The sequence below is a fragment of the Brachypodium distachyon genome, chromosome 3 (assembly GCF_000005505.3).
Source record: "Brachypodium distachyon strain Bd21 chromosome 3, Brachypodium_distachyon_v3.0, whole genome shotgun sequence".
NCBI lineage: Eukaryota > Viridiplantae > Streptophyta > Magnoliopsida > Poales > Poaceae > Brachypodium > Brachypodium distachyon.
In genome coordinates, this window is record NC_016133.3 from 48,534,904 (window position 1) to 48,550,385 (window position 15,482).

At 44.2% G+C, this 15,482-nt stretch overlaps 3 protein-coding genes across 3 annotated transcripts; 2 read left to right on the forward strand and 1 right to left on the reverse strand.

The window, feature by feature from the left end:
- The first annotated feature begins 238 nt into the window (after positions 1-238).
- LOC100842975 (photosystem II 5 kDa protein, chloroplastic) lies at positions 239-970 on the forward strand. The gene has a single exon (XM_003575188.4). It carries the CDS (start codon positions 324-326, stop codon positions 657-659), a length of 336 nt encoding a protein of 111 aa, XP_003575236.1. The 5' UTR covers positions 239-323; the 3' UTR covers positions 660-970.
- Positions 971-4,974: 4,004 nt separating this feature from the next.
- LOC100843281 lies at positions 4,975-5,768 on the forward strand. The gene has a single exon (XM_003575189.4). The coding sequence runs from the start codon at positions 5,210-5,212 to the stop codon at positions 5,462-5,464; it is 255 nt and encodes an 84-aa protein (XP_003575237.1). The 5' UTR covers positions 4,975-5,209; the 3' UTR covers positions 5,465-5,768.
- Positions 5,769-10,603: 4,835 nt separating this feature from the next.
- On the reverse strand, positions 10,604-14,295 carry LOC100843071 (ASC1-like protein 1). Its single transcript, XM_003572609.4, has 6 exons — positions 13,940-14,295; positions 12,125-12,354; positions 11,878-12,033; positions 11,584-11,769; positions 11,188-11,369; positions 10,604-11,003 (listed from the first exon to the last, which is right to left on the reverse strand). Exons 1-6 carry the CDS (start codon positions 14,093-14,095, stop codon positions 10,972-10,974), a joined length of 942 nt encoding a protein of 313 aa, XP_003572657.1. The 5' UTR covers positions 14,096-14,295; the 3' UTR covers positions 10,604-10,971.
- Positions 14,296-15,482: the final 1,187 nt, after the last annotated feature.

Genomic DNA, 15,482 nt, shown 5'->3' on the forward strand with positions numbered 1-15,482 from the left:
AGGAAGGTCCACACTCGATGCACGATCGCAGTCGCATGTAGCGATCCGGCCCTGATCGAACGCCAAATCCTACCACCTCCATCCGGTCCGCCCGTTCGTTATCCACCACATCCTCCCGTTATCCAGCCCCCGCGCCACGTCGGCCCGTGGCTGCCACCTGGCTCCTCGCCACTGGCCGCGTCGTCCACACGAGGGATAAGGCTCGCCTCGCCTTGGCCCTGCCCTTCATAACCAAACAGCCCCGCACCAAAACACACCCCCACTAAGCAGCAACACACACGCCACAGCAGCAGCCAAGGAAGAGCTCAGTCAGATCCCTATCGATGGCGTCGCTCACCATGATGGCGTCCCTCTCCGCGGCGGCCGTGGCGGTCGACCGGCGCGTGTCGTCCGCCCCGCGCCGCGGGGGGCTCGTTGTGGCCAGGGCCGCCAAGGAGGAGCCGGCGGCGGCCAAGCTGGCGGTGGAGTCCACCAACAGCACCAGGGGCGGCGCCGAGGGCCGCCGCGCCGTGGTGTTCGCCGCGGCCGCGGCCGCCGTGTCGGCCATGGGCAGGGCAGCGGTCGCCGAGCCGGACGTGAAGCGCGGGAGCCCCGAGGCCAAGAAGAAGTACGCCACCATCTGCGTCACCATGCCCACCGCCAAGGTCTGCCACAACTGATGATCAAGCCGTCGCTCGATCGTGTGTTGCGACGTACGCGCGGATGGTTGTGCGTGCGTGGGCGGTGGTAAATATTGTACGGGTTTTTATCTCTTGTCAAAGAGCTTAGATCAATCGATGGGGCCGCGGCTGGGCGGATGTCTCGCCATGGTCGACGCTCTCACAAGTTGTTGTAATATTGATCCATTGCAAATTCGAGGTGAAACAAACGTACGTTAACCGGCCGGCCTGGCTTGTTTCATTACACCAGCTAGCTTGTAATCGAATGCTATTATCGTGGACCGAGAAATAATTATTTCTGACAATTTCTAGTTTTGAGCGGATTTCTAACTATTTATAAATCGACTAAGAAACATACACCCCATTATTAAAACCCATTTGAAACAACAAGTAAAAAAGAAGAAGGGAAAAGCCTCAAAGGAAAGAAAAACATAAAAAGGAAAAAAGAAATGAGAAGCCCATGCTAGCCTTAAGGGGCTGGTCCAAGTGGGCGGAGGAGGTGTACTGGACTGCACATTTCTGCTTTGCCCGGAAAGAGAAATCTTGGCAGTTGGAAAAGAGAAGAACCGTCGTGTTTCTACGATCGTACGAAATTTCAAGTTGAAAATCAAGTGTATTTGAAAAAAATTAAAAAGAAAAAAATACAAATGAATAGTGCCAAACACTAAGGGCCCACTACTCATATTGAATTTTTTTTTTCGCTCCTATCAAATGCCATTGAGTTTGGACTTAAAATTTTACACATATATAAAACATCACTTCTCTAACATATGTAAATTTTTTTGAGAATTTTTTGAACTCTTTTTGATGGAGTTTTCACAGTTTGCACCATACAGATGGTTTTCGCCAGATATTTTTCCCAGTAGTAATTAAGAACTTAAGATGGAAATTCTGATCGTGATTAATTGCCTTACAATTATATATGCTAGCCTCATTTATGCAAACCGAAATTGACGAATGGCGCGCAGAACAGATGACAGAGACAATGCACCTAATCAAGCCAAGCCCCAAAAGAGAAGATACGCCTTTGATTAGACCGCTTTATGCTGCGATGCCATATTATGCATGCACGCACGCAAGCGCATCAGCAGTTAGCAGCTAGCAGGAGCACATCACGTTCTGCCATAAACATAAATACACAACACACATAGGAGTACATGCAAGGCATCTGTAGATGTGTCCTAAATCCTGATACAGAAAAGCGTACACGTACGGTAGCTAGAACATGGAGGAATTAATTAATCGGTGTGATCTGTGATCGAGCATGCTCCTGGTCCTCTTCTGAGGCTTTGAGTACGTGGTTTGGGAATATGGGACGTGCTCCGCAGAAAGATTAGAAAAGATTGTTCTGTAAATTATACAGTATGTTTCTTCTTGTTCCTAGTGGTTTCGTGTCCGATCGGGCGAAAGGTTGCCCTAGCTATAGCTTGTTTCTTTCCGCCAACTCGCCCACGGAGAGATGAGCTAGGTCGCCCGCCGTTGGGCTAGAGTGCTTTATTTGTGGGGCAAAACAAATCAGTAGCAGGAATCCACTCACTGTCTAATGTCGATACATAAAATTAAGGATATCTCGATCGGCAAGTTGCACTAAACTAGCTGATCTTGCTAGCTTCTGTTCCAAATAAGAATTGAGTAGCTTCATTAACACGATACTACGATAGCATATGCAATTGAGATCGACCTGATCGATCTAACATTCCGATATATATGTAAGTTTATATATATTATCGACGGCAATGACCTCTGCCCAATTCTGAATTTTCTGATGCGTATATACGGACGTACGTTGCTAAGTTGCCTAAATGGATCGAAATTATCATTAGTCCCCCGTTAATGAGGGTGGAAAGCAGAGGGAATGAAGCTTATTCTTAGTCTGTCTGATCGATCACGTCCCAGTGACTCAATTGCTCGAAGCCTGAAGTGGTAATCGAATTGCATATATAGTACTCCTAACCCCACCTTGACCAGAACCACGGAGAACAATTTAGCTCATTCAAGAGGCAGCTAGCTGCCAAAGCATTCAGACCAGCTTGCAGTGGACCTTGAACAATTAAGTCTAGCTGCAATCGAGACTAACAAATTCTACGAACTAATAAAGCAAACTTGTTAATTTGAACTTCTGGAACTTTGGTTTTTGTTTGAAAGGTCGATCGAATTTGTACTGCTTTTCCTTTCCAACAAAGTTAATGGCTAAATTAATCACAAGATGCCACAGGGGGAAAGCAACCACGCACTTTCGTTCGGAGCATGCATGCATGAGGTGCCGCTGGTTCAGTAGCACGTATACAGCTAGGAAAACAAAAAGGCTTTTCGCCCACAAAAACTGAACTCAGAGCCTGTCGTACGTTGTAATCTTGTAAAAAAAATGGACATCTGTTGGACTGTTGCCATGTTAATTGCTGCAAGTTGCAGCAGCCGATATATGTAAAAGTCCGGATTTTATGCCTGCACAAGTACACGCTTGCTCTATCCAACCGTCCAGGGCTCCAGGCATGCTTTGAAATCTGTGCTATTTTTCTTTTCTATGGGCTGGGGGCCTCGGGTGGAATTTAGGAGAGAGTCTATAATTGTCATGTCCAACAGTGTCCGGTCAACAATGGCGATTGTGAAAATCTTCATTAAGTGCACTTATTTTTTTAATCCTAGCTAGTTATTACTCCCTCCGAAGGATCGGAAGGAGTAGATGCTAAATAAGCGGATGAGATAGAAGATGGAACTTCTAATCACTTTAATGCATTTTATTAAAAACCCTAGCTACATTATTAGAAGATCTGGGTTTTTTTCATGATTAGAGATTTCACCTTTCATCTCATCCTTTTATTTGGGATCTAATAGCTATGATTAAAATTAACTTTCCAAGTTTTCACGGAAAAAAGGTTTACACATGTGATACATTCCCTTCGTTGTATATATAAAATTGTCGAAAGGAGACAGTTGCCAACTTGCCATATCAGTCCGTGTCATTAATTCATGTTTGTTATAGCTCCCAAGATTGATGCATCTCTATGGCTCATCATATCTACTCTTTCATATCCTCGGACCCCCTTTCTTTCATTATCTAAAAAAGATCCCCTCTGTTCTCAATTTTTCTCCAACCGGCGTTTGACCGCTCATTTTGCACCATTCCCAATCCTTGTGCCACCTCCCCTCGACTGAACTGATGACCCCCACTGTGACATTGCCTCTCTGCTCTTGATCGCGCCGTCACAACAAACTGTCATCTTACCGTGTCCGCCCTGTCATCGGACTCAATGGTGTACATTATAGCCACAACAAAATTGACCCCACATATTTTTTTTGTAATAAAAATACCATGTGTGGAAATTTACATTAAAAATATGCAAAACTCATGGATCAAAAAATCTACATATTAGACATAGAAAACGAACGGTGGTCACATAGGTGGAGGAACAAGGCGGAGCATAGGAGGAAAGAGCAGAAGGGAGTTCATCGATGACTGGATGTATGGATTGCATGATCGATCCGAGATGTCGGTGGTGGATGTATAAGAGACATCTTCAAAGAGACTCCACCAAGGGAGTAAGGTAGAGAAGAATAGAGGGATAAGAGATAAGATGGTCGCGCTATTCCCATTCAACTAGCAAAAATAGATTAACTCTAGGATCTTCTTCTTTTTTGTTTGAGAAAACAAGGGTCCTCGAACGAGAACCAAAAGACGAAAATAATAACCGCATAGATTTAATGGATGTTGTTCTAATGAACCGACAGGGGCCTGCACAATGTTCGCCAAATAAGGCTACGGAGCGAACGCTATGCTTAGTCCTGTTCAAAAAGATTTGAAATGTGTCAAGGGCACTCCGTACGTGCACAAGAGACCCATGACAGCGAGAAGAGACATAAGATATTTTTGTTTGGTTGGATATATACTTTGTGGTGCCCTTTGGCATAGTGCTCTAGAAAGCTCTTGTGAGAGACAGCGATCGATATGCGAGCAATGATCATCAAGCTGCATTTGCACAATGTACTGTTCAGCATCACCGGAGAGAGGAATATCTATAGAGAGAGAAAACAAACGGCCGGTCCATATGCATGCATGTATTCCTTCTTCGTTCTTCCTCTCTAGGCTATACACAGCCTAAAGCAGAGCAAAGGCCTCTTCCTGGAACCGGAGACCACGTACGCACGCTTTGCTAATTTCTTCTCTGCACCTAGCGCCCGCCTCATCTCTAGCCCATCAATCATCTTGCTCTGACAATGCAATTGATATACTGTATTAGAACATGCATTATATATGTGCACATCCGCTTTAGCATCCTTTCATATCGCCCGAATCTCGATCGGCCGTCCACCAGCGCCCTGCCCTGCAGCGCGCGCCGTACATCGATCATATCCCTAGCGCTTATAGCTTACATCTCCCATGGCGCCCTCCCTATAAATTGAGGTGTCCTCTCCTGTCCTTCTCCTTCAGTCTAAGTACACACCCAACACACCCACTTAACCTTGTAACCACATTAGTCTCTCGGCCAGTAAGTTCCAAGCTAGCTAGCTCTTGGTACTAATTAAGCTGCAAGTTCTAGCTAGCTAGGCATATGGGAGGGAAGTCGGCCTTCTCCTTCTTCTGCCCGATGTTCAGCTTCCTGTCGAGGTCGAGCTCATCGAGGAGGTACGACGAAGACGGCGACTACACGAGCGACTGGGAGTACAACCGGCCGGCGAGGTACGGGAGCAAGGTGCGGTCCAGCGACGAGGACTACGGCTGGTGGGTCGGCGAGCGCGACGTCGACCGCAAGGCCGCTGACTACATCAACGACTTCCACCAGAGGAAGCAGCAGGTCTCCGCCTAGCTAGCTAGCTATATATGACGATCGATACAGATCCAGGCCACCGAAGCTTCATTCTTCTTGTTAATCTTCTGCCATCATGCATGTTGTTATATACGGTACTATGTTGTGTTGATTTAATTATAGGGAGAATAATTGGTGCTCTGGGAGGACGATCCAGCTAGCTGATAGCTAGCTAGATCTCTCCACGCATGCATGCATGTAGTGTGTGGGTAATTAGATGCATGGATGGATGTCTCACAGATGTATTTGTTGTTGTCACCCAAGGGTTCGATGATGAATGTACGTATGACGTGTTTCCCTTCCATACAGTGGCAGTATATACTGTTTGATTTTGATTAACATTTGCAGTCCTTTTATATTTTTTGCTGTGAAAGCTCGAGCTCGATCGAGCGTTTTTAGCTCTCCTCTCTAGCTTGCCAGACTATCGAGCAGCTTGACATGCAAAGCTTCTTTGGATATGCATGTATTTCCATGTATATCATCACAATTCTATCGAGTTGAATTCCCTAGTCTATTCCAGCTAGCCTTCCCGAACTAAATCTATAGTGAAGATTAATTTTTCCATATAACACACCGTCACTTTGTCATCAGGGCCGATCAGCTCGAGACTAGATCATCTAAGTCCAGATAGTCGAGCTTGCTCTACTTTTATGCATGTCATGTGCGTGAACACCAATTTTTGTGTTACCGAGCTTTTCGCGAGCAAAAGCTCGAGCGAGAGCTGAGCTCTAGCGCGACATCACGCTCCTTGTCAACTTGGCCATGCATGCTCGAGGTCGATCTCAGCGCGCTCTCGTCCGCGGTCCTGCTTATTATTTATGCATGAGGCGGCTAAACAGTTCTCTTGCTAGCTGGAAGCCTGGTATATATTGTCTCTGTTACGGAACTCCACAAACTCCATATCCAGAGGAATCAAACTAAGTACAAATCCGAGCTAAAATTACTAAATTAAATGCAAGCCCGTCACGAAGAGAGAAAAGAACTGGTAGGAATCGATGACGAAGATTGAGGACGGATGCTGTTTTCATCAATTTTAAAGTACAGCATTTAATTAGGCAGAACGATATGCTTTGTTCTTCTTTGTAACTCAAGCATCTTTTAATTATTTATACAAATATTCTGCTATACGGAAGTCCTCTTTCACAGCCCACACACCAAGCATTGCATGCATGATCGACACAATCTCCTAGTCTCCTAGTGTTCCAAGGAACCACTGTAAAGCTACGCCTACTTTTTGCACTTTTCGTGCCCGGGCATGGCTTGCCGGCCTGCGGGTAAAATGGATCAACGCTTACATGCTGCACTTCTTAGGCCGGCTGTCCTCTCCTATGCCGCAGGCCGTCTGGCACGTTTGGGATGACCCAATTGCTACTTCTGTCCCTTATGCCGTCGCAACCTCGAGACCTCCCTGCATCTCTTCGTCGAGTGCCCCTTCTTCAGCCAGCTCTAGTGCTCCGTGGCCCTCTGGAACAACTGCGGCAGCATTGCCGTGGCCATCCGCGAGGCGGCCTCCATCATTTCCTTCCGCGAGCACCTTTTGGAGGTCTGTCCCCCCGAGCACAGGAAGGGAATCAGCTTCCAATTCATTCTAGTTTGTCACTCCGTTTGGCGTGAGCGTAACTCCCGGATTTTCCAAGACAAGGCTCTTCCAGTCGGACAGCTCTCCTGCTTCATCAAAGACGAAACCCAAGCGTGGGCATTTGCTGGAGCGAAAGCTCTTAGAAAGCTTCTGTGGGAGCCCCCTTGATTTTCTTATTTTCCAGCCCTCCTTTCTTCTTTTCTTTTTCCTCTTTTTTCTCTTTTCTGCCTAGTGCAGTTCTTGTAAATCTCTCTACCTGCTAATATATGGAAAGCCAGCAGTTGCTGGACCTTTCAAAAATACTTTTTGCACTTTTGTTAAGAGTTGTGTGATTTGTTGGTTGTATTAAGACTTTACTTTTCTCGTTGTTTGGTTTTGCTGGCTTGTGAGCATCTTGTTATGCAGAGGCCGGGTCCAAATTTGTTTGATGTATTTTCTTGATGCGACTTTTAAGTTTAATAAAAGCTCCATTTATCGAAAAAGTTGTGTGATTTGTTCTAAATTTTAGTTGTGGCTTTTCTAAAATAGTAGCATTAAAAATTTCTAATTTTTTTTTGTGAAATTCCTTCATGAATGAAGATCCAAAACTAGTGTCTTTTATAGAAACTAATAAACGACAACCAATATGGATAAACCGACAATAGAACCCTAGAGGGTTGCATATCACTCCACATCCCTCTCGCTAGCTAGGGAGCGACTCGAGCGACCAAAACCCTACTCAACACCCCCCACCTCTAGCCTCCACCTCCCTCACAACCGGCTGGTTGCCAGCAATGGAGCTTATCGCGAGCTTGCCCCTACTCACGCCTCTCCCCATACTTCTCCTGGCACATCCCCCACATCCGTGTGTTGCCCAACAGAATCAGAGGCGGCAGGGCATCTCTTATATGTGTAGGATCTCCCATCGGTTGTGGCGTTGTTGGGGCTCGAGGCGACCTCTCATGTCCTTCATGTTTGTGCATGTGATTCCATGTTGACCATATCCACCTTGGTACTCAATCTAAACTAGGCAAGTGTGGGTCCCTTCGGTGGCCGACGAGATCCATTGCCCCAAATTGGTCCAGATATGTCTGCTATAGCTAGCTACAGTGTTTGGGGCCTGGTGGGGTTTGAGTGTTCAGCAAGGTCGGTGAGTGGCCAAATGGTTTTAGTTGGCTGATGGGGTGGGTGGAAGTTAGCATAGTCGTTTTTGGTGACGACGTGACGTGCCACTTAAAAGGAAGAAGCCAACCTAAAGGGGGTGAATAGGTTGCCTACAAATTTTAAACCAAGCTAGACATTTTTTTAAGTTAAGTGAAATTACAAGATTCTCTATAAAGCAACTAGCTAGGTGAACAATCCTATACGAGTAACACTACCACAATCACAGAGATGCTTACAGCACAAAGTAAGCTTGCGATAATTATAGAATAGAAAGAGTAAACCAAATCGGGCGCCATAGATGAGGATGATCTTGGAGTTCGAATCCTTGGGGAATTCTACGTTTTCGTGAGGTGGCACACCAATAAAATCAATTTGGGATGCTAGGGTCTCTTCCAAGCCACTCACCTCCGAGGTGTGGGACCTCATTCCCTAAAGCTATTACTTTTCTTTTGGAGGTGGAATCCGACCTTCACATACTCCATCGGCAAATCGATCCACAAGTTTGGATGCTCTCGAGTGATTCCAATCGTCTAGGATCACCACACAACGTCCCACATTTAGTGGCCCAAAACTGCCAGCAAAAGTCGACTTAAGGAGGCAATTTAACTGCGGGGAAAACTGGACCGCGGGGAAATATATTGAGGGCACCCCAACTGCCATCGTAGGTCACTTTTTGCTGGCAATTTGATTGTCTCCACATCTGGCACGTCGTGTAGTAGATTCCCTAAACTCCAAGATTAAGAAGCACGATGAAGAGCTTGAAAAAGGGAAGAAAGTTTGATTGGTTTGATTCAAAACTCACTCTAACCTCTTTGCTTTTGGTGTTCTTCTTTGATCTGAAATGAAGCACTCTCAAATGGTTTGTTGGTAAACAGAGAAGTATGTGACCCTGAAATCGACCCTTTTGTGCTAAGAACTGCGTATCCAAATATTGAGCGAATGTCCATGCAAAATCCAGGGTTTTCAAATAGAGTTAGTTTTGTTGAACTTTCAGACATGTTAAAACTTTTTCTTATACCCCCTCTGTCCCATATTAAATTAATCAAATTTATCTTAATATGTACGTATCTATATACTAAAATACGTTTAGATACATATAATAAAAAGTCAGATAATATGAGACGGATGGAGTATTGATTTTGCCGTTTTGGCCGCTCCTTTCCTCGCGAGCTGCAGGATCGATCCGGACAAGGAAGAAAGGCTGAAAGCAACAACTGAACAAATCGATGTCTTGATGTCTGGAAGAATCTCGTAGAGCATCCTGTAAACGTCGATTTCTGGGCTAATAAGCTTCGGCTGCACGTAGAGCCCGGAAAGAAGCGTCAAAAGGCGAATAGAAAGTAAAATAAAATAAAATAAGTAACCATCTATGGTGGATTCGTGGCACGGCCGAATCTTTGGCTAGCTCGAGTATTTTTCTCGACCGAGCCTGTGGACGTCACATGGTCTCACATGGATTTCCGTGACTAAATGCCGGGCTGCATGCATCCCTGCTAGGCATGCGTGCCGAACTGCCGGTGACGAGACCAGGCCCGGTCGCTTCCCGAATTAACCCGAGGGAATCTACGGCAGTACACGTACCGTTCGTAGTCCTCTATCGGCCCTTTGTCGACGAACTTTCAACACGACGCGGAATAAAGGGAAGAGAGGACATGGCACGCATATGCAGGTAACGTACGTAGGTAGCGTAAAGGGGTCGCGGATCAATAACTGTGAGCCCAACACAAAGTGCCGCCAACTAATTCTTAAAACCGCCTAAATGGAGTAGTAGCTTAATTGCTCCAACAAACCTCCGTGAACTTAGTTAGATCGACCTAACGCCAACCGGAGCTAAATGCGCTTGCCGTTTGATACTGATGGCAAACCGCTGTCCTTGGGCATACGGTTCCTCCATCAAATCAAACACCATGAATTCATGGTTGTAAAATGGCCGTAGCATCGTGCTAATGTCATGAGAGATCGAGATGCTCTCCGTGCTCCCACGTTTTGCAAAATCTAAAAGAGTTAAGCACATAGATACGATGTTTCCAATCGTGCCACAAAAAGTTGAAATTTAAATCTCATCTACAGACTACAGCTCGGGTAACGGGAATAAAGAAAATAAAACAAATTTAGTGCTCAAGTGGTGATGGTACGAATCTACAACCTAGTTTGAAATACCTATTAGACACAGCCAATTCAACATTGTTTGATAATCATACGGTGGATCGAATTCAGATTTGAACTCTATGATACAGTAAACACCTGTCGCAGCATAGTGCACATGGACACATTTTACAACCATCTACAGACTACACCAGATTCAAACATGAAACATGGACACATAGTGCACGCCTGACGAACATACAGTGGGCGTTAATTAGGTGGTTCACAGTACTAGAACAAAAATCCATGCAATGGTCACAACAGTACTACGGTACTCCGTATGATCCAAATTTCCATTTGACTGATTCAAAAAGTTCTTTACATAATTGACAGTACAACACTTCCGTTGCACATTTTAAAATCTACAGACCGAGCGGTCGAAGAACAGCTTCTGTGATCATGTCAGCTAAAGTGTAGGTTTGAAGTGCAGGTTACATGAAGACACAAATGGGCTACCAACACGGAACAGATCACCGTTCGGCTCTAAACATATCTCATGAGGCTCAATCCTCCAACAATCTGCACATATTCCCACAATTCAGGAAAAAGAATACTACATGATTAAGCTGGGATGTTGCCATGTTGGTGTTGATGTTCTCCTATATCATCAGGGCAACATCCAAACAACATGTTACAACAGTCAATCTTCATGCCCGTCTTCGTCTTCAGAGTCTGCATGCAAAGCAGAAGTGTCAAATGATAGAAAATTCAGACATTTTTATTCTCGTGCAAAGCAGCAGTTGGAATAAGTAGAACTTTATCTCCATGGGCAAACGGAACGGAAAGTAATCCAAGCATCTTCAGATTTTCATGCTCACGTATTCAGAGCGTGTAACTTCGCAGTGGCGGAGCTTACCAGATCGAACATCATCTCCAACATTCCTTGTCTTAATTTGTCTCACAAGCATCCGATATATTAGAACCCACCAATATATGTGAAGAACAAGTAGTGCAAACAAAAGAGAATTGAACACATAGTAATATATAGGCCCTTCAAAATTGTGCTTCTTCTTATCCAGAGTTAACAAAACTTCATAGCTGAAACAAAAGGATTTTAGTTAGGTCAGGTAGCTTCTGATGAAAAAATGTAAAGCATTCAAACACCTTGTGTCCGTTTGCATCTAATGTAAATTACAAACTTGATCTGGTAATTTACCAGAACTCAATATGTTGGCATTTTCATGGGACAACATTTTTTTTCTCGGCAAGCAAGGGCCTGAGAGATTTAATTTCTCAGTAGAGAACAATTTACCTCGTACTTCTGAGAATCCAGAACGGAAAATATGTGAGGCGGAGAACAACCCACGAAACAACAAAAAGAAGAAATGCCACATTAGCAAGCCAGTCACAATGGCTATACTTGGACATCTTCCCTATTTCTAAGAACACGTCGCTCGCGTCATGAATTGCCAATACTATTGCACCAACTCTAGCAAACCTGTGTGATTAATAAATAAGTGAACAAAATGAGCAGAAAAACTAAAGTTAGTGGTGCGACAATGCAAATTCATGAAACACCAATGCCTATGCTAGATAGGAAACAAACCTGAATACATAAGATAAAATTATCAGCACAACTGTTGCAACATGATGCGACATTGACACGCCAAAATCTGCACGCCTTGTTTCCCAGAACATAAGTGCAAATATTGAATATGTGTAGAATCCAGCAGCATACATATAGACAGCCTTAAGTTTCAATCTGTGGAAAGGGGCACGTCCATTAGATTAAGACCAGGGTGAGGACCGAAATAAATTTGTATAAGAAAGTAGTGTGTAAAGATTCAGATTACTTTATCTTTTGATCAGGCCAGACATGTTCTCCAGGTCCAATCCAAAAATACTTGGTGTTTGTGAACCAAGGCTCATTACATGTGACTGATAAAGATAAAAGCTCTCCAGATAGGAAATAAATGCACTTCCAAGCCGACTCCTTGAATTTTCTCATCTTCTTTCTTGTCTGATCTACTTCTTGATCAGCCTTTTCATGTCCCTTCCCAAACATCAGTTTCCTTGCAACCCTCTGAGACAAATACATAAGGAAAGGAATAAATTAACATTTACTACACTGTTAGCAGCAGACTTAGCATGGTTAGAGCTTAAAAACAAATTCCAAACAAAAGAAGTATAAGAATTGGAGAAATCAATGTAACTATGGAAGCATCAAATTAGTTGTTGAAAGGCATTAGACAACCTGTTCACTCAACCATTTTGCAGATACGTAAGTCAAAAGTATAATGACTGGCTAAATTTTCTGAGTAATGAAGAGACCTCAGCAGACAAATAAGCATCAGCATGTGATCTTTATAAAAAAAAAGCATATCTTGTTGTGTCTTAGGTCTTCAAGTTCCACCAAATGAGGAAATTAATACGTGTGTCCATGCTCAATCCAATGTCCTCCTGACTTGAACGAATCACTATTTATATCACACAAAACAATCAGAATATGAATTCCATTGACATACTGACCATTTAATCAAGTAATACCAGCAGCATTTTAAGAAAGCACACAGACTATTGCAATCCAATGAATTGTCCTGATCCCAGAAAGTTGTGAGGATAGCTCGGCAGAAAAGTATAGAGAGAATTCCATATTTACCATCCAAATTTTGCCCATATGCCCAAATGCCACTCAAAATTTCCTGGTTCCAAATATACCACTCAAATTTTGCATTGTATACAAATACCAAAATTTTGCATTGCTGCGACACTATATGCTGGGTAAGTTGATCCTGCCACCATTCACTCGGAAAGACAAGTACTTCGCTTCCAGGCACATGGAGTGCCAAGTTATTGACCTATTAACTGGCAACTTCGTTCGGAATATGCACTCATGCATCTTTCTTCAAAGCTGGATTTGATTACCTTTTATCTTGAAGCCTCAGACTATCTAAATTAGCAATTAGCATCAGGGCAGAGTTCCCATTCTGCGAGCTCTGGCCGACACCAGATTCAGTTACCTTTCATCTCAAAGCTGCAGACTGTCTAAATTAGCAATTAGTATTAGGGGCAGAGCTCCCATTCTGGCAAGCTCTCGTGATCACTAGATGTGATTACCTTCCCTCTCGAAGCTGCGGACTATCTAAATTAGCAATTTAGCATTGATGTGAGTAAGGACTCAGGGACCACCAATTTGCCAAAAAAAAAAATCCTTACCTTCTAAGTTCTAACTTAACAGAAAAGGGCATATATATTTCTTCTTCTCTTTTACTAAAGGGAATATTTCAGTGGCCACTATGGCAAATATTGGACTTCAGAACAACCGAATTACAGTACTTAGTACTCATGATAAGAAGACTCCAAGACAACAATGGTATGATTTAGATATTTGCAGAAAATCTAAGCGATCGACCTTCCCCGCAATCATTCCAGGGAAAAGCTAATTAACCGCATACCAAGTCAGCCCAGCAAGCAAATGATTAGGCCACTAAAAAATACAGGTGCCTTTTTCCAGTTAGCCCATGTTATCGGATTAGCTGGATTTTGACGCAAACCGAGGTTGGGTCAAACCAGCAAGAGAGGCGGACTTCCAAAACTCGGTGCTTCCGTCACCAACAAGCCAAGCCAGCCGCGAACCTTTGGGATGCCAGGATTGAAACGTGACGCACCTCGAAGACGAAGCGATCGAGGAGGAAGCGTGCCGTCGGGAAGAAGAGGGCGAACAAGGGGAGCACAAGGAAGTCATCGTACGCCGGGTAGGCCTCGCGCTCCCAGTCCACCGCCGCCAGGAGACGCCCCGCCACCGCCTCGAGCCCCGCCGCCATCGCCGTCGCCGAGGCCAGAACTCGAGGCCGAGGAGAAGCTCCTCAACCTCAAGATCGGTGTGGTTGACTGGTTGTTGGAGGCAGCACGCCGCCGACGGGATTGGAGAGGAGTAGAGGACTCCCGCTCAACCACTAGGTGGGGTTTGGACTTTGGACTGCTCCCGCGACTCCGGGGGTTCTCTCGCCGTCTCGCGATTCGCAAACTCGTCGCCTCGTTTTTTACGACTTGCACTCAAAACTTTCTCCCATCTGGCCATCTCAACCACTCCTTTATTGGTTTTTACCTTTTTAATTTCCCTGTGCGCGCATACATGCAAAGCACGGTACGGTAGCCTCAAAATTTTCGAAACGTTTGGAGTTTTGTAGCAAGCGGCCAAGATGCCTAAATTATGCATCCCTTAATAATTCGTTGGGGATGGGGGTACGCTACACGGTGCGACCGTGCAACGACCAACGAACGTACCGGGACAAACGCATAGTGTTGCACGTTTGCTCCGTCGAATAAACATAACTTAGAATTTATCAGGAGCTTACAGCTTTGGTTATGAAAAGTCTTGGAAATTATCGGAAAAACTTGGGAGGCCGTGCCATGTTATTAGCGCTCTTTTGGATTTAATGTTCCTTACTGAATTTTTGAACAATTTCAGTTATACCATGAGTAAAACGCATTACAAAAGCGTGCAATCGTTCATGCTTTTTAGGAAAACTATAGATAAAACGCCATGTTTTTCAGGAAAAGCTAGCACTTTTCAAAATAAGCATAATACTACAAAGGAACTTTTATGTTAAAATAAGCATAAGCCAATCATCAGACAATTTGATGTTAAACAATGCTCGGAAATTTTGCACAACGTGAGGCAAAGAAGTATGAAACATCTAGTCGAAAAATATGTAAAGGTGTTTTTATCATGGATATACAAAGTGAAATTAGAAAGTAATTAAAATTTACTACGATTGTCTTCCGAAACAACATAACCTGATCTATTTTGGAATTTTGAGAGAAAAACAAAGCATAATATCGTCGAATGCATTGTGGTTAGTGGCGCGAATTGACTAGAAAGAAGACCAAAACAAATCTACAAAACCTTGGAATAACTAGCTTGACGATGTATATCCGGTCCACTTTTAACGACTTTTCCACCGCGGAAGTCATTTTGACCGGCTCCGCCACCTTGCCGTGCATGCAGCCCGTCACCCGGACCCACATGTTTTTCCATTCCATATATCAATAAGAGCATCCACAATCTTTAGCTTTTCTATCTCTCTATATGAATCTAACCATTAGAGGCAACCTCTAAGCATTGCAATCTCCAACCTCTAAGAATCTGAGATGAGAAATGTCTCTTTCTTTGGAGGCAGCCTCTATGCTATAGAAGTCCAATACAAT